Source organism: Henckelia pumila, chromosome 2, assembly GCF_033568475.1.
Source record: "Henckelia pumila isolate YLH828 chromosome 2, ASM3356847v2, whole genome shotgun sequence".
NCBI classification, from domain to species: Eukaryota; Viridiplantae; Streptophyta; class Magnoliopsida; order Lamiales; family Gesneriaceae; genus Henckelia; species Henckelia pumila.
In genome coordinates this window covers 66,400,721-66,427,130 of record NC_133121.1, presented here as the reverse complement: position 1 = coordinate 66,427,130, position 26,410 = coordinate 66,400,721, and the positions used below count along the sequence as shown (strand labels likewise).

Below are 26,410 nucleotides of genomic sequence, written 5' to 3'. Positions count from 1 at the left end.
ACTTCTAAAATGAGAGAACATGAATATAACATATGCATGGATAAGTCATTTATAATCAATGAAACTGCATAAACTGTATCTGAATCTGTAACCGTGAAATTAGATCCTTGATTGTGACTCTGTGATTTCGATCATGATCATGGCTGCAGTGCACTATGCCGCAAGGAGGGCAAGATAAAACCCAACCCAATCTTGCCATAAATTGTTAAGGGAGGCCAAGATATCTCTCAGCCCCACACGAACACATGCTAGGGTAAGGAAACCCATAATTATTTGGTAAGGGAGGCCAAAATGTCTTCCAGCCCCACACATACACGTGAATAAATGTAGTCACAACCATCCCACTTCGTTCATAAAATACTTTTTTTCATACTTGAATATGGACTTAGCATGCATATGAAAATATGACGTACATGTAAATATTAATCGATAATCATGCATATGACTCACACATGGATGATCGGGATGGAGATTTAGGAGACAAACCAAAAGGTGAGAAACTAAACGATAATTTAGCGCTTAAGACAAATTGGAGCGGTTTGCCCGTAAAATTTGTAACTTGCTCGATTCTTAATCAAAAGGGATTCCTCTTGAAACCACAACTCCACGAGACTTAGAACTAAGCCATGAAATCATACTCGATGTATTATTCCTATCCCGCCGTTCTACAAAAATCCCATTTCTGGACAGCCACCTCCTATAACTTCAAAATTCTGCACACCTTTCTTTATATGTCTAGAACTCGACCAAATTTTAACTGAATTAATTCCCGCTTGAACCGACCTAACCCCGACATTTAAGACAATTTCCAGTCCCGAGCCCACCATGAAATTTCACTTTTAACCCTGCCTTAATCACAACTCTCCGGACAGCCCCAACTCACTTAGAAATTCTGCACAAGTTTAAAATCTCAAACTCAACCCCATCTTAGCTATAAATCTTCCAATCTCCCAAGCTCCTAATCCTAGGACCAAGACCAAAAATCCCCCTCATTTCCATCCCTTACCACTCACCTTGAATCACCATAATCCCAGCTTGAGGGCAGCCCCTCAAACACTATCAAACCGAGCCCCAAATCCTCAAATTCTAATGCATCTCCAACCAAACCTTCAAGCAAAACTACAAGCCAACCTAGAAGCTACCATGTAAACTACATATCACCCATGGTAGCCCCTAACTCACCATCCGAATCAACACAACAAAACACAAGGAATTCGAACACAAGCCAAGCAGAATTTCTGAAAAAAAAAATCGAAAATCTCATAGCAACTAATCTGATATTTCGAAAATGTCATGGCATAAATGAAACCACCATATCAAAGCTATAACTCATTCTTTTCTCAATAAGCAATTGAAATATCAAGATTTATCAAGCATGTAAGGGACACATTTTTGACAGAAATAGAATAGGTATTTCAATTTTATCAAGCATGTAAGGGACGCATTTTTGACAGAAATAGAATAGGGCACCTGCTCTCCATTTTCGAAAAAGGAAAAATTTGAAATTCAACACACAATACATAATAACCTACATGGGGAAGCAATAAATCCATATCCTAGGGCAAAGGAAAATCGAAGAAAATAAAAAAAATTTGGAGCTATAGCCGATCGGAGCGCTGGACTGAGCTGGAAACGAGCTCGACTGAAGGGGAAGCAGCTTGCCCTGCACGCCGCTAAGAAGCTACGTCGGAGAAGAAGAAGATGGAGAGCTACGGTGGAACTTGGAGGTGAAATGAAGATGGCGATGGTGAGCTTGGGGAGTAAGGAAAAAGGATCGTGTATGCGTGTGTTTGTGTTTGGGAAGTGCGAGGCGTGAGAATGAGAGTATAATTTGGGGCTAGGGTTAAGTCTAAGTGTGTAAGTATAGGTGTATATATATAATTGTGAGTGTGTGAGTGATTGGAGAAAAAGTGCTACACCAATAGGCAACTAGGACTTTAAATTAAATTGCACTAAATAAAACACAAGCTTGAAAATCCAAAAATTTAAACACTTTAAATATTTCGATGTCACGGAAACAAGTAAAATATTTAAATATCAAGCAGAGCGATTTACAATAATTTATACAAACTAGACAAAAGGTTAAAAACAATTTAAATAAATACATAAGCGAAAATAAAAATTTTTAAAATGATTTGGACAATTAAAAAGGATTTAAATAATTAAGCTAGACATTTAAAATAATTTAGAATAATTTAAAATAACTAACCGCTAAACTTAGACTATTTACATTTAAAATAAATAAGTTGGGCACTCGAAAATATTTAAACAAATAAGTTAAACAGTTAAAATCATTTAAAAGAATAAACTAAACAATTAAAATCATTTAAATATGCAAGCTTAAACCTTTAAAATATTAAAACAATTAAGTTGCACAATAAGAATCATTTTGACAAATAAACTTAAACAATTGAAAACATTAATTAAATAGTTAGTAAAATAAAAATCATTTTGATAAATAAATCTTGAACCTTTAAAATCTTTAAAACAACTAAGTAGTATAATAAAATATTTTAAATGAATAAACTTTAAACAATTAATATTTTATTAACACATAAATAAAATAAATAATTTAAATCAATTAACCTTAAAAATAATAAAATCCTAATATTTATTAAATTAATGAATGTGATTTAGTAGATTAGGTTTTGGGTACTACAGATCTCATGTTGGACTCGAGTCAGGTATGACAGCTTCCATATGAGACTTGTATCTTGTTTTTGATAAAGCGGCAAGAACTCGATCCTACAAGTGGTATCAGAGCCAAAGTCATGGGTTCGATTCTTATTGATTGCAAAAAGTGCAATTATTATGAGGGAGATTGTTGTGGTGCAATAATTGTACTTGCTGGGTAGAGCGATAGAACCATGGTGCTTGGGGTACTGTGCGGTTTAAAATATTTTAGTTGCACCATTACCATAAACTATAACTTTTGGTAAAGTGTCAATCTTTCGATCCTAAAACAATCATTTAGAATAATATTTACCAGTATGTGAGTCAAATTATTCATGTTGATTTCATCTAATGCTGCACATACAATAGATTCATCAAACACAACATGAACGGTTTCCTCAACAGTTAGGATTTTATTATTTCAAAACTCTATAGGCCCTGCTAACTGCTGAGTAACCAATAAGAATACCTTCATCAGATTTAGGATCAAATGCAGTCAAATGATTCTTATGTTTATTGTGAATTTATCACATACAGCCAAACACCTGCAGTAAGAAACATCAGGTTTTCTACCAGTTCAGATCTCATATGTAGTCTTATTATCATTCTTGTTTATCATTAATCTATTTTGAGTATAGCAAGTCATATTGGTTGTTTCTGCCCAAAGTTTTTAGAGATATTTGAATCTACAATCATAATTCTAGCTACCTCCATGAGAGTTCGGTTCCTCCTTTCTGCAACACCATTTTGTTGAGGGGACCGAGTAGCTGAGAACTCATGTTTATTACCATGATCATCTGGATTGGAAGTGAGAATTTTATTTGTAAACTTAGTGCCCCGATAACTCCTGATCCTATCTATCACAACAAATTTTTCATTTTGAAAACATTTTAAAATTTTGATCAAGTGGATACTGGTTTAATATTTTGATGCTATGAAAATGATCCAAGTGAATCCTGAGTAGTCATCCACTATTACTAGGGTGTATTTCATTCTACCTAAATTTTTTTATAGGAATAGGGCCAAAAAGATCCATATGCAGTAGTCCTAATCACTGGGAGGAATATTTACTACCCTTGTTTTTTTTAAAGTAAATCGCACCTGCTTACCTAATTGGCAAGCGGTACAAATCTTGTCGTTGAAAAATGTGCCTTTGGGCAGTCCAGTGACTAACTTTTGTTTACTCAGACTGGCAATATATTTGAAATTTAGGTGGTTTATTCATTTGTGACACAACCAATGTCTATCATGATGAGCAAAAAAACAAGTGGGAAGGGGGGTTGATCAGTTTTCCAGTTTATCATGTATGCGTTTTTTTCTCTAATTTCAGTTAACATAACATCACCTTTTTCCAAATTTTATTTTGCAGTTGTGTTGGTGAAACTCAAAAGAGTAGCCATTATCACACAGTTGGCTAATTCTAATCATGTTGTAGCACAGATTCTCAACAATAAATACGTCAGTGATAATTATGTTAACATGGATAATCTTACTCTTATCCACGGTTCTACCTTTGGAGTTTTCACAAAATATTATTCTTGGTCCTTTGGTTTCGACGATTTCAGTGAGGAGCTCTTTGTTTCAAGTCATATTTCGCGAGAAACCATTGTATTGGTACCATTTGGCCGTTTGGACAAATCTAACCTTGTGTACCTGTCAAAATAAATAAAGATCTTTGTTACCCATATACATTTGGGTCCGGAATGGATTATCCCTTCCGGGACCCATACTTGAATTACCCTTACGTCTGTTCGTATGTCTAGAAATATAACATGTTTATCAGCCTTTTGGGTACTGTGCAGTGTTCTAGATCTAACCATATGTTGTTTGGGATGTTGATCATTATTGTTCAGTCTGTACCTCTTTTGAACTAGCCTGCAATTAAAGAATTGCCTATGTTTCTCCCTTTGAACACTTTGTATGGACTGAACTGGTTTCTGGCGAGACTAGTTGAGATTTGATTGGTTACCCTGACCTGTCCCATGAGTCTTGGCTTAAACCAAGTTTTTCCAAGTAAAGTGATCTTGGTTTCCACGTAGCCCAACCCTTTGTGCTTAGCTTTGTTCTCATAAGGTACTCTCTGATTTGTATCAATCTCGGGCTCATCATGTTCATATATCATTGTGGATCTGATGAAATTTATCATATTAGATTTGCCTTTGTCTAGTTGCAATTGAGTATTTGTCTCAGCATTAATGCAATCATGTGTGCCAAAACCTAGTCCAGTTTTATCACTTGCATGTTTCTAACTATATATCATGCATATTTCTCAACAATACAGAAGACATGTTCCAAAAATTGATAGCTTGAAGTAATTTTTTATTTTCATTTAAAGTTTCCTGGAACATTCTCCTCATATTGTCATTCTCAATTGCCAGCAGACTCAACTTCACCTTGAGACTGTCAAGTTCCTTTCGTTGCAAGCAACTGGATTCACTTGACTTATCCCTGAGGTTAGCTTTTTTCGCTTTTACTTCGTCAAATGACTGAGAAAGCTTTTGGCCATATCATGTTAAGCAGTGACTAGGTCCTCACGTGTAAAATCACATGAATTGAAGTTGGATACCTGATCGTTTTCACCTTCATTTTCGGGTTCTGCATCGGCCATGAGACATTGAAATTTCTCTTCCTCACTCTCACTGGAGGATTCCTCGGTTTGTTGATTTCGTGTCTGAATCAGCCCATTTACTCTTTCTTTCCTTGGCAATAAGCACCTTTTGATCCTTCTTCTCTTTATGTTTCTTCTTTCATGCATAGCACCCCTCGTGGGGGATCGCGTCAGTCAGCTTCCTTGCACCTTACGGGTTTTCTCGCCCGTTGACTCACACACATGTCAGACTCCTTGGTCCGTGTTTCAATACGGGTCGAATGGGGAGCCAATAGCTAGCACCGGGAGCACGCAGTCGCTGAGGAACATCTTATGGCATGTTCTGTCCGCCACGATTGAGGTGATGGCATTTCGCGGGCATATCAACTTCCCCATCTTTGGCCGCCGCCCCCCGGATCTATGCTGGTCCAAGCCCCGAGTCGATCGGCGGACCGAATCTCGTCGTTCCACATATCACCTCTTCTCGAAAGATTTCTTCTCATCTTTCCTCGGCCTATGATAGACTAAAAGAAAATGGCTTGGTTTGCCACAGTTAAAACACGTAGAACCATCATCTGTATGATCCTTTTTTATATAAAATTTTGAAAATTTTGATTGATTCTTTCGCATGAACTTACTAAACTTTTTCACAAAAAGGAACATGCTTTCATTGCTAAATTGCTCAATAGTCTTCTTGTCTGATCCCTCTTCAACTGTTGAGGCAACAGTAATCATAGCAAGCGCCTTGGTTGTTTTAGAAGTGGATGGTTCTTCCTCATTGCGGATGCCCGGTTCAAACTCATATGCATTCAAATCAGCAAATAAATCAAGTAGTTCCAGCTTGCTCAAGTCCTTAGACTCTCGCATGGCTACTGTCTTTACGTCCCATTATATAGAAAGTGCACGCATAACCTTCAAAGAAATTTCTCGATTAGAATAAGTTTTACCTAAAGTAATAAGCTCACAAATGATATTACTGAACCGTTCGTCAAATTCAGCTATGGTTTCCCCTGGCTTCATTTTGACATTGTCAAATTTTTGGTTTGCAATGGTGAGCTTGTTCTCCTTGGTATGGTCATTGCCTTTTCGCAGTTGGGTAAGCTTCTCCAAAATTTCTTTAGTAGTATTATAGGTCTTTATTTTGTTGAACATGGTCTTGTCTAAAGTTTTGTAGAGTATATCTTTGGCCATGTTATCAAGGTTGGATTTCTTCTTATCCTCTCCAGTCTATTCGGACCTGTTCTTTTCTACCATTTGTGGTCTACCACCTATGATGGCAACAATAGTTTGGCCTTCAAGATCTTCATGGGACCGTCAGTGATAACATACCACATGTCATCATTTTGGGCAGAAAGATGTGTCTGCATATGAATTTTTCAGTCATCATAATCTTCTTTTGAAAACATAGGGATTTTGTTAAAAGAAGATGTCATGGAGTATAAAAAAATATCAACGGTTAAGGAAAACCCGCTCTAATACAACTTTTTAGATATAATGTGTGCTTAGAAGAGGGGGAGGGGTGAATATACACTTTAAAAAATATTTCAAAGCTTTTTAAAATATTTGAAAGCAGTCTTGCTAGGGTTAGATATCAAGACTAGTTTCCTCGACCTCAAAAGAATTTTAGACCACAAGAATAGTGCGGATAAACAGTTCAACTGTTTTTGTGAAATATATATACTTACGCAGGAAATAATGATAAGATAAATAATCAACTGTTTTTGTGAAATAGATGGATCGAAGTTCGAAGCAAACTGCTTCTACGTCTCCCCTTATTTCACACAGGAAGAAAATTCACTGGAAGACTTTGATTTTCTACATCATTTGTATACAACCCACTCCAATCGTATGACCTATCCCTTGCCTATATTGGAACTCCTAGTACACAACATAATACAACAATAAGTAGTAAAAGCAGTCGAGTAAATCCTAAGATTCAAGACTCGAAAGCAACTCCTCTTAAGTAGTTCTGATACGAGCAGTCGAGAGTTGTCTCTTGGTCCCTTGTTCTCCTAAATAAGATCAGATGAGTGGCTATTAAAAGTGGTCAAGGTGATCAAGTAGGATGTATCTTGAAACGTTCTCGGAGAATGTTTTAGAAGTCGTGATTGTTGAGCGTGATTCTTGTTTTTTTTTTCTTTTTTGCATCCTCTTATTTATAGATGCCTTGAAATAACGCTCGACTTTTGTTCTCATTAAATGCTTGTCTCTATCATCTTTAATTCTTCCGTGTGACCTCATAAATGTGAGACAAATATAATGCTGAAAATGGATAGTGGCAGTTCTATAATTTTGAAGTTGACTTCTTGCAAGTTTCATTTTTGGTAATCTCTTGAAAGTTAACTCCTTTCTCATTTATGACTCTAGCTTAAATGCTCTGATTTTTTGGCATAAATGTTGTGTCTTAGCATACACAGCTCTTTATGAAGATATCTGAGATTTGATGCTTTCTTCGAGATATATCTTCGCACAAATGTAGTTGTTTGAACAGTCAAGCAGTTGGTAGCCTTTATAGAGGCACGACTGGTCATATGTGACTGTATCGATAGTTTGTTAGGCAGTTGAACTCTTTTGAGCAGTCAAACTTATTTGAGCAGTTTAATTCTTTTGAGCAGTCTAAATCCTTCGACCTGTTTTACAAAGAATGGCTGTTCAAACTATAAAAATGAGCACTTGTTTGTAATCACTAAAGTTAGGATCCTAATAGATCGATGTCAAAAGAATCGAAGAATAAAAATATGAAACTGCAAATGACTGATGACGACAACATCACGATAATTGCTATTGAAGATAATGAGAATATTTTTGTCTTTCACAAAGAATAAAAGATGGATAAAAAATTAAAAAAATTGTGAAAGAGATGAAGTCTAAATATAAATGAAGTAAACATTTGACAAAATAAATTAATTTAAGGTTCAAAACATATTATTTATAATATATGATTATTTTTTTTCATAAATCAATAGTAGAAAAATAAGTGGTTCGACATTATAAATTATATATTTTTCTTCTCTTAAATTTATTTTAATAACACTATTGTGATATCAGTTGTATATCATATTTTTTCAATGTCTAATTTATACAAAATTATAAGATTGATCATTAATATGTTTTTCAGCAATTATTAATTTATTTAGATTTGCATAACATAATATTTTTTTAATAAAGATCATTTTCACGCATTTGATAATATATATTATAAAAAATATTACAATACATTGATTAAAATAACATGAAAATCATTTGATAAAATAGCTTTGATACAAATGATAAGAAATTGATTTTTTTTTTGTTTAATATTTTTTCAAATTCAGAAAATGATATTTTCAAAATATTAATTTATTATACATATATAATACAATCTTATCTGTTTAATTAGACACAGTCACTTGCGCGCAATTTCACACGATCTACATGCTAAATCACGCCCAAGCATGCATCTAGATGCAAATTTCTAGTCTACATGCTGAATCATCAATGAAAAGTACATATAAATCTAAACGGGTACAAACTTAGCCGCGCGAACAATATCTTACTTGAAAATTTCACACTCTACATGTTTAATCATGCGAGCCTCTCACTGCAAATTTTCACAGTCTACATGCTGAATCATTAATAATGGAAATTACATATGGAATAAATAAATTTCCGTATCCATAGAAACATACAAACTTAGACGCGCGAACATATATATATCTCAAGCTTGCAAACTTTCACCCTCTACAAGATTCTAAATCACGCGCAAGCTTCTCGATACAAATTTCTACAATCTATATGCTCAATCATCAGTAGAAAGGACATATGGAATAAATCTCCATTGAAAGAGTAGGTGCCCTGCTAGCCAAATTTTGGCTGAGGGTTATTGATGACTCTTATTGTAAACAATTTTTGTTTAATGTAATTTACACTCTTTATTGGCATTTACTTTATGTTTTGTCATATTGTTATGTTGTGACGTACTATACGATATTTAGATAAAGACATTGAATATACTAGAGTGCATGTAAGATGTGATAGTGGATATGGATGACTATCATGAAACACATCTTGTAATCACTGTATATTCTAAACTTGTTCCTAGTCAATTGAGCCGTCTGTAATGAGGATAAGGATCGCTCGATATTGAGACTAGTATTTGCGATGCCGAGTACCACGTTTCATTGGTATGAAACATGGAGATGTTCAAAGCATGCAAATGGATATTCATTGGATGAATGATCGAACTACTCTATTCGGACTTTCTAAGTGGTTCTCACTTATTGAGTGGATAAGTCCGTGGTTTTGGTTGTACACCATTAGTCCTTACTACTTGAAATATCATGGAGACTCTATATGCTAGTACTGTACTTTAACTCGTTTACCAACTCCATGAGAGTCATCAGGTGTCGAGATTAGGTACAGTTACGACACATATAGGAGTCAATGCTTTGTTGTCAAGGATTCACCACACGCTTACGAGCGTGGATATCCTATGCGATCTGAGGAGATATTAGTGTGACAAATCTCTGGACAGAGTACATGATATGCTTTAGGTTACTTGGTTTCCTAGTTGCACATGCGATGTCACTATTTGATCTTCAAGATATATTGCATAGTTATCAAATCTCGAACGACTCTCGATATACCAATGGTTATTGATTCGATCGGGATATATGGATGAAGGGACCGTACTGTACGCTAACCAAAACCCACTGGTTCTTGCAGGCACTATCAGTGATACCTAGGGAATCATGGGGCGATGTTGCTAGGCGCTCTTACCATGATTCGATGGGCAAGTCAAAAATTGTTTTTCCGAGTCACAAGGAGTTGTGAGCCCATGGTTAGCTGTATCCCTGAACCATTGAGGGTCACACAAGTAATGAATTTTTAATCCCCGTTGAGATAGTTAAATTTAATGAGTTAAATTTAGCAAACAAGAAGTAGGACTTCTTATTGATGAACAGAGGGAGTGAGATTTTCTAAAATGACATGGGGATGCCATTTTTGAAAACCACTGAATTCGAATTCAGAAAATTTATCTTGACTTTAAAATATGCATAAAAGGCTTCTGTACACATTGGTAAAATTGGTTTATCAGTTTGAGTCGCGATGAATTTTATATTAATTTCTGAACATACGGGCTTTGCTTGTCAAACTTGAACTTATGACTAACGGGCCCTAAGCTGTTAGCAGCCCATGTTATAAATAAGTTATTCCAGTACAGAAATTAAAAGATTACAGCTCATAATTTTTGAAACCTAGAGAGCAGTCTTCCTAGGGTTGGCCGAAAATTCAGTCTTCCTTTTTCGAAAATCCAGTCTGAAATTTTCGAAAATTGCAGTCTGGTTTAGCAGATCAAATCTGTTAATCTCTTCGTAGAAACTTCTGATAGACTTTTTAGTGCAGTCTGTGAGAGGGATCAAAATTTTGTTCGTGGACCTGATTCAGGAGTTGATCGAGACATCGGTTCTTGGGATATATAAGAAGAGCAGATTTATCTGTTAGAGTCCATAACCTCAAGTTGAGACTTGAGAGGTAAAAATTTATGGGAAAATAAGTTTTTTGGTCCATTAACTTGTCTATTTTTTGGTTTTAGTCCATTAACATTTTCGATGTGGATTTTGATACACTAACTTTGAAATTTCATTGTTTTTTGGTCCAACTGCATACGTGTCAACTTTTGATTGGTCCAAAATAAGGACGTGAACCAATCAGAAGCTGATACGTATGCAGTTGGACCAAAAAACAATGAAATTGCAATGTTAGTGCACCAAAACTCACATCGGAAAAGTTAATGGACCAAAACACAAAGGAAGTAAAGTTATTGGACTAAAAAACTTATTTTCCAAAAATTTAAATTTGTTTTATTTTACGCAATTATTTTTATCGTAAGGATCTGACACCCAATGATCTGGAATCGTTCCAGATCTGAAAATAAAATTTTAAAACCTTCCGCTGCCATAGGTATCAAATGTAACAGATCCGATAACGTGTTCCAACATCCATATCCATAGAAACATACAAACTTAGACTTGCTACTGGATTGATTAAATTTAAGTTAATTTTACTAGAGTACACATTCCAAAGTGACCACCATCTGTCACATATTATCACAAGTACTACTACATATCTATCTTCTCAAAACATGACTTTTGCACTCTTAGCTGGTGACAAACTAGAAAAGCAATTGATCTCCTCCGGCCCCGCCGCCATTCATGGAAGTGGAGACGGCGACGCTACTACGCTCAGCGTGGCAGAGCTGACGTAGCTTAGTGGGGACGTACCAAATGGAGAGGCGAGGATGAGCGTCGAAGATGGCATCAATATCCCAGCGCTGCCTCGCAGCTATGGCCACCAAAGGCTTGTAGCAAGCCTGACGCCACGCCCCAACGTTCTCGCCACGTTCCTTGAACGTCCTGCGCATCGAGTTAGAGGTGTCCTCGTCCAGGCAATGCAGCGCGTAGCAGTGCACGTAGTGGCGCATCTTGGGCTTGTTGATGTAGCTTGCCCCAGCCTTCTTTGCGAACCTGAACACTTGGTTTGTCACCTGTGTTTTAGCATGCCACAACTACTGATCAAATACTTGTATTCATTTTGCAAGTTTTTAAATTTTTGGAAGATATATAATTTATATATGCAAAATATAAAATTTAGCCTAACAAGATATATAAACATTGTTATTTTGATAATGCAAAATGTAATTGTGCGAAATAGTATTTCCATGTTAATAACTTTATTTCATGATATTTTTGTTATTCCCAGGCGATCCCTTGCTGTAATAAGAACTAATAAGTCCACGCACATGTGTGTATAAATTAACATTTTTTTATACACAACAATTTTTTTGGTATGGAGTATTTTTTTTTTATGAAAACATTCAACGGATACATCAGAATTAAGAATTTAAAGCGGAATATTTTGATATTTAATTGGGATTGGGACATTTTTTTAAAAAAAAATCTTTTTTTTTTATGATTATTTTTCGGATTTATTACATGGATTGGGTCAATATATGCCTCTATTCATAATAATATGTGGTGCGTAAGGATGATAATTGGGCCCCTTTTTGGAGCTTGTATTTGAAAACGACCACAGTCTACATCCACCTGACTTTTTATGTTTACTCTTAATTATCCTATCCAAGACTTTTTATCTTTGGCTTCTAGTTTTTTTTTAAAAAAAAATTAATATAATTCAATTAAAGTACAAAAGTTAAATATAGTAGAAGATCAGACGACAGACAAATTTGGAGCAGAAAAGCTTGTCTTTGTGTTTTTTTTTTAATGCATGATGTGATCTTTTTTTAAGAATTTTTAATACTCTAACGTAATTTAGCATGTAAATTAATAAATTTAATTTTTTTATTAGATTATAGAACCTGAACACTTGGTTTGTCATCTGTGTTTTAGCATTTAATAAAGTATATTATATATATACACAAAATAAAATTTGAAATGAAGATTTAATTAATTAATTAGTTAGTAAAGAAATTACCTTGGTGGGGCACTTTTCACCTCTTTCTTTGGCAATATTCTGAACCTGGATCAAGAAGTCCCGGCACTGTTCGTAGAGGTGGAAAAGATAGTCCAGCCCGTTCTTCTTCCCACGCGCCACCTCCCCCGGCTCCGTCACGATAAAGGGATGCTCCCTCTGCCGCTCACCACCACCACCTCCATCCTCCTCCGTTTCATCATCGTCCTCCTCCACCGCCTCCTCCTCCATCGAACCATGCATTCTTATTAACCTGCCTTTACAGTTTTTCCTCCGCCGCTGCTTCCTCCCACCGGAAGCCACCATTTCCCAAACCCTTCCTCCTTCCTTCTCTTGTTGCACATGCTCCTCCGATAGTCCTACTTGTTGTAAAACAATAAGTCGTAAATCATATATATATATATATATTCACATCCATGCAAGTTATCATTACCTTCTTGAGAAACCGCGTCAAGGGCATGTGTGGTGTCCCCGGAGAGCATGTGGCGACGGCGTGCTTCGTCGTCGTCGAGGCGGCGCCTCTCAGCCCTGACGGCGGCCTTGATGCCGTACCTCTCACCAACAAGGAGATCCCAGCGGAAAATCTGGCAGAGGCTGTTCATCATCTCCTCCAGCTCTTCGTCCCTCATATCAAGAAGCGTGTTCACAGTGAAGCCAAGATCAGCAATTTTAGCAGCAGTGTAATACCTAATCCCATAGGCCTGGAACATCTCCTCCAGGCACCCCAGCTCCCTAGGCCTAACGGAGTATCCCCCGGCCTCCATCACATTCACAACCCTGCTGCTGCTGCTGCTGTTCTGTGGAGGGAAAACTCCCCTTGGGTCCCACTTGAAGAAGCTCGCAGCAGCGGAAAAGGCGTCAGGATCCATGGAGTATCAAATCTTTAAGAAAACTTTGTTTCGACACTTGGGACGGAAACCTTCTTTTAAGGCTCGCTCGCAGCTCGATTTTGTCTATGTTCCAATGTGTCTAATTTATATTTTTTTTTTCTTTTTTGTCATTACATATATATATATTAAAAAATAAAAAATAAAAAGAAAACAATTTGTTCGCAAAGGATCACACATGAGAGGAGGATCGAGGAACAAAAACTCTTTGAAGAAATTAAAGTAGTTTAGCTTTGGTGGGGCATTTCCAGAAATGCCCCTGGCCATAGATTTTGTCTTGGGAATAACTGAATGGCAATGTGCTTTTGTTTTTGCATGCTCTGTTCACTGTACGAATCTACTGTTGTGCTGTGGAAAAAGCAGTGAATGATCGATGGCTTCCAGTCCTTCTAAATACTGTCCTTGATTCGTTCAAACAAAACAAATTAATTAAACCCCATTCAATTCAATTCAATGTTTTCTTTTCTTTTCTTTTCTTTTCTTTTCACACTGGACATATATATATACATGATTTCTTTTGTTTGGGACACAGAGATATTTATTATATCTGTAACGAAATAAATTCATTTAGTACTTCATCATCTTTCTTTGAGCTGTGAATGCTTCCGATCCTCATTGGATGATAATTAAATATTCCATGTCTAATTATTTATATATATATATATATATATATATGATCTAAAGTTTTGTAAACGTACTGAGTTAACCTTGGATGAAATAAATTAAAAATGTGTAATAAATACATGTCTTATATCTTAATTCGTTGATTTCAAAATCATGAGAGATTTTCCGTTCGATCTACTTTCATATTAGAACTACACTAGTTTTAGTTTTTGGTAACTGTACAAAAATACTCAAACTTGTACGTATAAACAGAAAAAACACCGAATCCATTATTTTAAAAAACAAAACATGCATGCATATTTTACTATATCCTGATCTCTTCTTAACCCAATTACATGAAAGATATCCGTCCGTCTATTTGGGTTGATGAGATAATAATAATAATAATTATTATTATTATTATTATTATTATTATTATTATTATTATTATTATTATTATTATTATTATTGTGATTATTAAATTTTTTAATAGGACGTTGAATGATAGTGAATAAAATACTACTATGTTTTCATTAACTTAATTAATTTTGGATAAGATGAAAAGTTACAACGTTGTCATTTTGCAATAATCAATGAATAGAAATGAAAGAGTTATAAATTATGATATTGTAATTTTAATTGAGTTAATTTTAATTGAGTAATTTGGTTAATATGAGACACGTGTTACCATCGATAAATGTTGACTGACTGCATTGACGACTCTAAAAACACACTCGAACAATTTAACTCAATAAACCCATTTAGCCAAAAATTAGAATTAATTTTCGGCCAAGATTAGTAAGGTGCACCCGGCCCGGTTCTTGAAAGAAATGAGGGAGCATAATTGCCGCACACATCAAGGAAATGAAAGCCCAACATTTGCAAATAGGCGGCATAATCCAACTGAAGATACAAGGGGACCAAGTCAAAATTAAATCATGGAGAGTGGAGAGAAACGTGGTCCATGTTGCCAAGTTGGAGTAGTAGAGAGTTTCCCAAACATGGAAGAAAAGTGGACCGCAGAAGCATAGGAAATTCATTCACAAACAATCCAGCTTCAACAAGCTCTCAATTTACAACAAATTCTCTGCAAATGTTCAAAGCTTCATCGTTTTCACATTATTTTTCAGAAATTCAGTGTACATTTTCAGCTTATATTTCTTAGTTCCTCGACGTTTCCAGTAGCATACTTATATGTTTTCAAGGTAAACGTTTCTCCATATTTATTTTTTAGTAGCAAAGTTAATATCTCGATTGCTATTAAGAATTTTCTTTCAATTTATTTCTAGTATTTTTTTCGTTGCTTAATCGGTGTAACTGAGACATACGGAAAAACTGGGGCTCACAATCACTTGGTTCATTTTTGGCACGCACGTTCTTGGCACGCCTGCAACACACACCATTAGCCAATTTTTGTGTGAAAACATAATTTTGACACGCCCAATGAGACCATGCCGCCAAAAAACCCCGGAAATACAGAGAAGGGCGACGGCAAATCTGGAGACGCTGTTCCTTAAGTTGATGCTATTGAGAATATTGTTCAGCAGATGGTTGAGCATATTGATTAGAATAAGAAAACTAATAAATCCCAAATTTGTTGTAGTGATCTGGTGGCATTCCAGAGATCTTGTTTAAAAAACCGTTGTCGTTTTTCAACCAAAAACATGAAACAACAACAGTTTTTAATAAACCCGTTGTTAAATGAAAAAATACAACGGTTTTTCCAAAAACCGTTGTCTAGTGGATGTTGTTAAATCCCAAATTTGTTGTAGTGATCTAGTGGCATTCCAGAGATCTTGGTAGTTCCTTCTGAACACCTTGATTCTATTGTCTCAAAAAAAATATATAGGTATGGACCTGTTGCGTTCTAGCATCAGGGAACGCATGGAGGAGGCACATAAACTGATGATCTCCGCCACGAGTTATATGAGAGGTGAGATGAGCAAAATCAAGACTAGGGGAGAATCTGCGCCAAAAGTCACTGAAAAGTTTCATGAGCAAACAGTTAATCCAAAGATATCCGCTGATGAGAGCCATAAATGCAATGAAAGTTTAGGATCTAGTGGAGGTTCCTCGGCCTGTGATAATCGCCGCTCGAGAAACTATGGATCTAGTCATCAGAATGACAGATATAATTCCCCTCACAAAAGAGAGGATGAACAGTGGGGGAAAGTTCCACTGAAACAGAAAATCAGTGGTAAGGCACCCATCATTCATATCTTTGCAGCTACCAACCTTGGAGAACTGCCTGACTTCTATGTTGAACCATATGCTTGCCCATATCCCGTGGTGAACACTCGGGGGGCAAACACTTATCATCATCCATTAACTGGACCACCAGTGGTGGATTAGGAACTAATATGGGAGATGGTGCAGGACCTATATGGACCAGGAATTAGGCCAATGACTAGGTCTGAGTTCCACAAGCCTTTTCCAGAGATCATCGACATCAATAAACTTTTTTCCAAAGGGCTTCAATGTACCTGATTTCACACTCTTTTTAGGAGATGATGGCCATTCATCCACAGAGCATGTACCACAGTTCACCATACGGCATGGGATACTGGCCAACTATGAAAACTTCTCATTCTTCAATATGAGGTTGTTCCCAAACACTCTGACTGTGTAGTGACCCAACCCTGACTCACTAATTAACCAAAGCTTAAAGCATGCAAATCAACTTAAAAACGGTAATCATAAAATCCAGTGGAAACTCGATTAAACAACTAAAACTACCGGCAGAATAAAACCAGTAAAACAAATACAATTATACAACCCAATTGAATTAAAATCAATATATAACCTAGCTACTACTCATGTACTTCTGCTTGATCTCCACCTAATCCAAAGTCCTGGTGGAACACCTGCAACTGTCTCGCCAAATGGGGTGTCCAAAAAACACAGAAAACACTGGGCGTGAGCATTAAAGCTCAGTACGAGAGTACAAATATACATATTAACATGCATGAATATGAAATATGACAGGTACTGGGAAACCGATCCAGAAGACTACTCAATCAAGGAGCCATGGTATGTAGCACGTTGGGTCATCGCATCAGGAGGTGGCTCCCATATCATAAAATTGTGTATATAACCGGATCCAAGTCCATGGAAATCCATCCACTAAAACACGGGGTTGAGCGTTCCTTATTACTGGCTATGAAAATCAAGACATAAAGATCAACGTGCACATGCATGTCGCATAATATCAATGCACATAAAATGCCACAAAAAACATGCAAACATAATACATGTATATCCAAACTGGTATCTCGGATAACACGTTTGTACCTCAATAATATATTCCTAGATGTCCCCGCATCTACAGTTCAATACTACAATGCAAAATACGCATGTATCACTAAACATATTCTAAAATTATTAACTGAGATATTAAATACACCCTAATATTTTTAGGGAACTCGGATCATACCTGCGTCCGTCGTCAGCCCATTGATGGTGATAGTTCCAAAACTTGGGCACAACTCTGCTAAAAATCCGGCAACGCCCGTCGCCTCTTGGCTTTTGAAAAAAAAATGCCTAAAAGCCCCTAAAACTATGCTAAAATGGGAGAGGAGAGAAATTGGTGCGATTTCAAAATGAGGCTCTCAGCCCCTTTTTATAGATGGAGTTTGGATGATCCGAACCCCCTCTTTGGATCATCCAAACTTGCATGTGTGACACCTGTCCCTGCCAGCACTTCGGATGGTCCGAACTGGACTTCGGATCATCCGATCTCGATAATACATCATTCGTGACATCACCTCCACTTGGACACTTGGCTGTATTAGTTCGGATCATCCGATCTTCTTCTTTGGATCGTCCGAACTCCCACAGCTGAACAATCAAATCTCGTCTATTACCTTATCTTATCCAATGGAGATCGGATCGTCCGATCCTTGCTTTGGATCGTCCGATATCCTCGGACCCTCCGATCTCAAACAATGCATCCAAACTTCAGCAGTTCGGATTGTCCCAAAGCAAGATTGAATTGTCCAATCTTGCCCCTTTTCGAACATTTTCGGGACTTTTGAACACCACTAGTTTGGATGGTCCGATCCTAGGGTTCGGATCATCCGATCCACCCGATTACTTGGAACCCTCCGGGCCATTTTCTGAAGTCTTGAATCAGATTTTCAACTCCTTAATCCTAATTGGAGATTTCTTAATCATGTTTTAACCATTTTAATCACTATTTCCCAATTAATTAGTATTTTTCAGATTCGGATTACTACATTCCCCCCCCCCTCCTTAAAAAATTTCGTCCCCGAAATATAGGGCAATCCTGAGACTGTAACACACTACCCAACTTATCACATTCACCGATAGCTCCGGTCTAATCAAACATCTGATCGAATAGCTTTCAACCACTCAGACCCTGATAAAACTTGCATGGTTGATCCCTCACTGAAGCACATCAAATCTTAAACGACAATCTTAAAACCTAACCTCGGTTCTAACTCCACACTGTTATCGAGAATCCAAGCTAGCATTGTAATCAATTTCCTGACAACTGTCTACTAACTTCAGTTCCATATTCCACTGGAATCACATATGTTAGAAACACAATAAGATATTTTGTTATCATCAAAATCAAGATTTCTTGTTTTTCACAACCCAACAACATGATACAACTACTCAGGTCATTCCCCGATAAAAAAAAAAATAGCTTCAAAAATTAGTTGACAAGTGTCAAAAATTAGTTCATAATATTAGGACACAAATGTCATGGAAATAAACGATGAGTCTCACAAAAGGATCATAAAGGCATAACAATACGCCACTAATACTTCCGCTGGATTGAGTACACTTTCTTGTACATGTGTTCTTTCAACTTTTTTGTTCTACCATATTTCAATTCCTGTGAATTAGAAAACATATTAGTTATTTTCTGATCAATCATAATATTGTAACGTACAAATATAAGAATGTAAGAGTTTTACTTGTAAGTCAAACAACTCAAAACTATGTTTACAAAAGAGAAACCAAAGGTTAGGTATTGGGTTATTTTCAAGTTCGTCTATTGACACTGACCACACTTTGACATCCAGAGTACTATTTTCTATAGTATCTCTTCCCCATGATGTTCTTCCACATTTCTTTCTATGTCCGACTTAGGCATCGGAGGGGTCATGCCGGGAGGAATCCCGGCGCCCCTAACCATTCCTCCCAGCGCCCCTAACCAGTTTATTCATGGTTTCAGGCAAAGACAGGAGGAAGTATCACATAGATCAATGAAGGAAATTTTGGGATCACATCAGTATCCTTTGAGGTTAATTAGAATTGTTGATGAAAAAGATAATATCAGAACTTAACATAATGAAAAGACTAATTGGACAAATTAATTAGCTAAATGCCAAAATAACCATACGAGTTTCCTATATGAATTTTAAGAAAATTTTTTTAAATTAAAAAAACAGCACAAATTGAATAAAAACTAGAATAATTCGACAATAATATACCAAAAGAGCTCAAATGGATCCAACATGATTCGATTAAACTAGCATAAATCGAAATAAACTAGAGAAAATTTAAAAAACTAGCACAATTCAAATACATAAACTACAACAACCAAAAAAAAATATATATACAATGATGATACCAGGTTCGGTCTGGTAGAGCGGATCTTCAAACCTTGCACAATACGGGTCGGGTCGGGAACGATGGTATTCTGCACAGACAGAGACTTTGTTAGGGGGCGCCGAAGGTGTTTTCGCCGTGACCCCTCCGATGCCTAAGTCAGTGCTCAGAAGATGCAGAGAAAAAAAAGAGAGAGAATAAAGGTGTGTGAATATGTGAGCAAGAGTGAATGTGTAAAACCATAAACAATATCTATTTAAAGGGGTTGGAGGGGTGAATTACCTTGTTGCAGTAGAATTCTTGTTAGGGAAAAATTCTACCCAAGGTAGGAGACTAAAGTAGGTAGGACTCAGTCATCATGCTGGCTAGGACTCTTGGGCCGACTTAATAGTTGATCACATCTCGAATTTGTCATAGCTTATATTTATCTGTTAAAGATCCTCAGATATTTTTGATATCTAAATTCCCATATATTGGGCCTGGGTCGAGCCTCTGCGTTACCTAGTCAGGGCTCAGCCCAATGGGCTCAACAGTTAGGGCTTAAACCATAAACATTTCCCTTTTGTGTTAATTGGGCTTTTATCCGGCTTGAGCCTTGTCCTATGATGGAATTTGGTGATTTTTGGACTATCTCCCTTGGACATGGATTATTGGGTTCGGGTCGGACCAGACCCAAATATTTCTGGGGCATCATACAACTAAAAATACAAATGAGGAATCGACCATACACTATAACAACAAACCAAAAACACAAATAACCCGTAAACTTAATTGCATGAATCGCACAATAACCAATTAAAATTCGAAACAAAAAATTCAAGGTATAACCACCAACAAACCAATAACATGTTTATGGATCAAATGTATTGTCTAATATATTTTCAGAATCAACTTTACGATATTCATATGACTGCAAAAAAAATAAATTTATTTATAAAAGGGTTGACTCCGAAGGGGACCCCATTCCCATATGAGTCGAAGACCAATTGGCTCATGCGGAGGTTAAATCGAGGGATGTGCACAAGCGGCAGGGACCTGAATGACGGAGCAACATGGCCAACCCCCAGAGCATACCCCCACAACATTTCAGCAGAAAATATGCTCCACATAAGGATCGAACCCGCAACGCTGGAGAATCTCTTCCCACGTCACCTCAGGCCTTACCAACTCGTCTAAGCTCCTGTGGGCCAAAAAAAGAGAAAAAAAAAAAGAAAATTATTTTCAACTAGGACTGTTTTACTTTTTTCTTTTGGGTTCGGTTCCTAGTTTCTTGATCAACAAACCAAGGAAAGATGTGGATGAAGTTAGAAAACACGACAAAAAACATAAATCGAATAAAGGATCATAAATAAACAACAAACAGACATAAAATAAAAAAATACAACAAATCTCATAAAAATATTCGTTTTGGTATAAATCAATTCCAAACCATATAAATCAAAAATATTTCAGCGGGCTATCGAACCGAAAAAAAGATAGCAAATTTATCAGATTGTACCTACTTTATTCTAGGTGACTCTCTGTTTGAATTCTTGCGATTGCTTTATTCGAAAGCAGCTTTTTCCACCCCAGACATCCTAGTATAAATACATTTCAAACCATATTAATTAATGTTCAAGAAATGGCAAGGAACCTTACATTCACAATTATTATTATTATAAATCAAATAAAAAATATAAGAAGAAAAACCAGAAACTCACAACTGTCTTGGTCACTTGATTTGCATCGGTGTCATACTATCATTGGTGGGTGGGCTTTAGAAATGGCAACGAGATGGGTCGGAGCGGGTTTTGCCAAACCCGAGACCTGCCCCGCCAAGAAAAAATAGAATCCGAACCCACCCGCCTCTTTTTTGGACCCGTCCCGCCTCAAAATCTAAAGGGTCTAATCTGGGTTTGGACCCGCAAACCCGTTAATATTTAATTTTTTAAAAAAATTAAACTATTATTTATAATATATAAATATATATATATATATATGTTATAAATCATAATAGAAATAGAGAGATGAGTAGAGAGAATTAATGAGAGAAGATACAATCATATGAGTCAATAATGAGATGCAATTTTCATTGAATTCAATTACACCTATTTATAGGGAAAGATTACAAGATACAAATCTTTAAAAATATTATCTTGAAATATTTATCTTGATCACATATCTTTAATAAGATAACCATCTATAACAATAATATATTTATAACACTCTCCTTTAGATGATTATTTGCATAAGCAACCAATTCTTCAAAATATCCATTTGGCAAGATGTATGTTTGGGAACTTCATCGGGACTCAAGTGCTGCCTCGTTAAAACCTTGACAGTAAAACCCCGTGGGAAAAATCTGAACGAAGAAAAAAGAGTACAACAATATATACTTTCTTGGATATCTTTCCAACAATGAATGCGCCTCGCTAAAACCTTATCAGGAAAAACTCAGTTGTACAAAATCCTAATGAAGAAAAAAGAGTACGACATCTCTTGATATTTGTTAATTGTCTCATTAAAAACCTTGTTATGAAAAATCACGTGGGAAAAATCATAGACAAGGGAAAAAAATAGTACAACTTTGATTGCTCCTCCTCTTACAAGCATCACTTGAAATTATTAACTCTTAATATTTCAATCTTATGCAATTATTTTCCAAAAAATTATTTAGATGCTGATTTTGTCAAAGATATGGTACTTCAAGGCCAAATATATTTTATTCTTCAAGTTGAAAAAAACAATATTTTGAGCATCAAATACTTCGATGATGTTTCTATATGTATCACCATCAAATCAATGCATCCATTTACCGCACAAACATTAATTTTCAGTACATAATCATTTGGCATAATATTTACAATATATCTTTCAAATATCCCCAACTTTGACGCATTTATTTCCATGGTTCAATAGTTGATTAGAGGCAAAATAAATCAACTAAACCAATATATTTATAATCATAAAATTGATATGCATATCATCTCTTTTGATCAAGCTTGTCTTGATTATATATTCTGGAAGTTTTTCTCAATAAATATTTTCGCAAACATCAGGTTGCGTTTCGTGGGCCCACATTATTTATTCATTCCAGATAATATGGGAACTTCTATCAATTTGAGCTTTTATGATAGTGATATCAAATTTAATAAGCCAATAATAATTCATAAAATATTCTGGATCTTTTATTCAAAAACCTTCATATTTATCGATCCAAAAACTTTTGGCTTATTCATCAATATCTTTGCGCACTATCAATAGTTTTTCAATTATATAATTTGAATGCTCAATTCAATCCATTATGTCAAACTCTGAAAGTATTTGTATGAATTATACTTTTGGAGTTCTTTAGCTCTTCTAGAAATATTGATTTGTAATATATTATTTAAACCAAATCAATATCTACTAGATTCAAAAATCTATATACGTCAATATCGTATATCACTATTTTATAATATCAAGCACATCATATCAATTTTATTTTCATCGTCAATCATGCGATCTTATAGATCTTTCAAACATTCAATCAACATACGATGAAACATATGATTTGGGTAGACATCAACGGTCTCCACAAACTTTATTTCTTGCTTGATAGATAACAATAAATCTTTTATGTACTTCATATACGATAGTGATATGAGATACCGATGTGCGTTTAATACAATACTTGATTATGACGTATATCTCAATATTTTGTGCCGAATTTATGATTCATACCTCGCTTCATATGAGATGACATATTCTTCCTTGAAGAATTAAACTACAGTGTATCAACTGTGTTCATTGGCACTGTCACATTCACTTAAAAGAATGGACCACATTAATCAGACAACTTTCATAATTGTCTTTCCTTGAACAAAATACTATAAATAAGATATTATAATTAAAAATTGAAATTGAAAAATCGGGCATACCTTTTCAAATACCTATATGCATCAAGTAGATCTTTTGCCTTCAAAAGTAACATTCGATCTATCATGAATATCATTTCACATTGAATTTGTATTCCTTTTCAAATTCTTGTACGCATCAAGTAGATCTTTTACCTTCAATAATGATATTCAATCTATCACGAATGTCATTTTACATTAAATTCATGTTCCTACATGTAAGATAATAACATGTGAAAAAAAATACTCTATCATTCATTTAAAAAATGATAGCTTAATCAAATGATTGATAAAATTCAAAATTTATATCCACAATCAAAATTGAGGAATTTAAAATCCATAATCAAATTTTATTAAATAAAGATTTAACCACCCAATATATCCTTAAAATATAAAAATTATCAAATCAAAAAATTTATCACCAGATTGCATAATCAATATCTCATGTAATATATTGACTAATAGAATAGATTCACAAAATTTGTAGTTCTTATTTTATATCATCAAAATAATTTATGTGAATCAAAACAAAACAAATGCTAGAGTTTTCCACAATTTAGTTTAAAAAAATACAAACTTAATTTACCAAAAATAAATTAGTTCAATAAATAAATAAAATTACTTGAAGTTAGTCATAAATCAACTCATTGACAACATCATGCATAGGCTACTATCAATCCATCATCGTCTTTGCCCAATATAGATGATGGTCCAATTCATTGGGTTTAACATTTATTTTTCTTTTTCGGTTGATAGTATTGCGATCTTACTACCACACTTTCATAATTTTCAATCAATAGCCTATGCATTTCATCATTGAACATCAAGTCGCTATTCATAAAAATAGTGACAAATAATAGATCATGCTTCTTGTATAGCATTAAGAACGAATATATTATTTGAATCAATATCAAGTCAATATCTTTTGATATATATATCACATATATCTTTAATAACCTTTTCTTATGGATATTGAAAATTTTAGATCATATATCGATATTATTTGAGAAATTTTACTTATAAATTTCTCAATTCATAAGATCCTCAACAACCAAAAGAGCATTAAATTATATTTTTCGAGAATATTTCCAAATCTTGGATCTTATATTAATATTCTTCATGAATATTATCAAATCTTGCATCTTTTTATCAATATTTCAATATTGATATATTTTGACATGAGATCAATATCTTCAATGGTATTTGTAGATATTTGATATCATATCAGATATCACTAATGATTTCTTCACTTTCTCAATATACGAAATCATATATCACATCTTTATCATGAATATATTCAGATTCTCAATATATTATATTATAACTAGGAATCTCTTTAGATTCTCAATATATTTTATCTTATATATGATCTTAATCTTTAATATCTCAATATTCAATATATTATATCATGAATTCATGAATATCTTTCGATATATTCAATATATTATATCATGAATTCATGAATATCTTTCGATATATCAAAATTGTAATCATGAATCTCTCAAAATTCTCAATATATTATATCATGATTATGAATTTATTCAAATTCTCAATACAAAATCATGTTGTGCTACTTTATAGCCATCAACATATTCATGATATTTCATGGGCACCAATATATCAATTATTTTCATTGTGCTATTTCTAGAGCACCAATGAATATCTTTTTGTGCTATTTCTAGAGCACCGATGAATATCTCTCATAAATTTGAGTATTGACAACACTTTGTGATATTCCAATAGCATCAATAAAATGAGAATTATTTTCATTCTCAGTTGGTTACAGCATCGTGCTGATAACGCGTTATAAATCATAATATAAATAGAGAGATGAGTAGAGAGAATTCATGAGAGAAGATACAATCATATGAGTCAATACTCAGATGTAATTTTCATTGAACTCAATCACCCCTATTTATAGGAAAAAATTATAAGATAAAAATCTTTACAATATTATCTTGACATATTTATCTTGATCACATATCTTTAATAAGATAATCGTCTATAATAATAATATATTTATAACAATATACATGTTTATATATATTTTTATTTATTTATATGAAATGTATATATATAGTATATTATTATATATATATACAGAAATGATCCCCTGCACCATAGGGTGCAGTAAAATTTTTAAGCGATCAATAGTGATTTATATTTTTATTTTTTTGCACTACTGGTCGCCCACAGATTTCCTGCACCTAATATATAAAGAAATGATCTCCTGCACCATAGGGTGCAGGAAATTTGTGAGCGATCACTAGTGATTTTTTTTTTTGCACCACTGGTCGCCCACAGATTTAGGGGATCAAAATTATATATATATATATATATATATATATATATATATATATATATAGAAATTTTCAGCTGCCCAACCATGTTTATCCACTTGGTCCGCGTCCACTAAAATCCATTAGTGGGTTTTCGTGGTCGCGAACCAAATGGAAAAACATGGTTGGACAGCTGAAAATTCTTTTATATATATATATTTTTTAAAAAATAATTGGGCCCAATTTATGATGGAGCTTTCTTCATGGATCCACATTTTCTCAGGCTTCTATCTATTCTCTCATTCTCACGTGCACACTAAGCACATCGTTCTTGGCCGAAAAAAATATGTTCTCACCGCTGCCGCACTCCACTCCCTTGCTTCTACCAGCGCCCGCTCACCCACCTACCTCCACCAATTGTTTCCGCACCCTTCCGCCCACCATTATGCCATGAAA

At 34.9% G+C, this 26,410-nt stretch overlaps 1 protein-coding gene across 1 annotated transcript; it reads right to left on the bottom strand.

The window, feature by feature from the left end:
- Positions 1 to 11,279: 11,279 nt before the first annotated feature.
- LOC140884497 (floricaula protein) lies at positions 11,280 to 13,677 on the bottom strand. Its single transcript, XM_073291272.1, has 3 exons — positions 13,164 to 13,677; positions 12,734 to 13,089; positions 11,280 to 11,786 (listed from the first exon to the last, which is right to left on the bottom strand). The coding sequence occupies exons 1-3, from the start codon at positions 13,597 to 13,599 to the stop codon at positions 11,415 to 11,417; spliced, it is 1,164 nt and encodes a 387-aa protein (XP_073147373.1). The 5' UTR covers positions 13,600 to 13,677; the 3' UTR covers positions 11,280 to 11,414.
- Between the last annotated feature and the right edge of the window lie 12,733 nt (positions 13,678 to 26,410).

What these genes read in the sequence shown, in the direction of transcription:
- LOC140884497 (XM_073291272.1), bottom strand. Translation starts at nt 13,599, where the DNA reads ATGGATCCTGACGCCTTTTCCGCTGCTGCGAGCTTCTTCAAGTGGGAC. An exon ending in TGACGCGGTTTCTCAAGAAG is followed by an intron (nt 13,090 to 13,163) that starts GTAATGATAACT and finishes TACAACAAGTAG; the next exon opens with GACTATCGGAGGAGCATGTG. An exon ending in GTGAAAAGTGCCCCACCAAG is followed by an intron (nt 11,787 to 12,733) that starts GTAATTTCTTTA and finishes GCTAAAACACAG; the next exon opens with GTGACAAACCAAGTGTTCAG.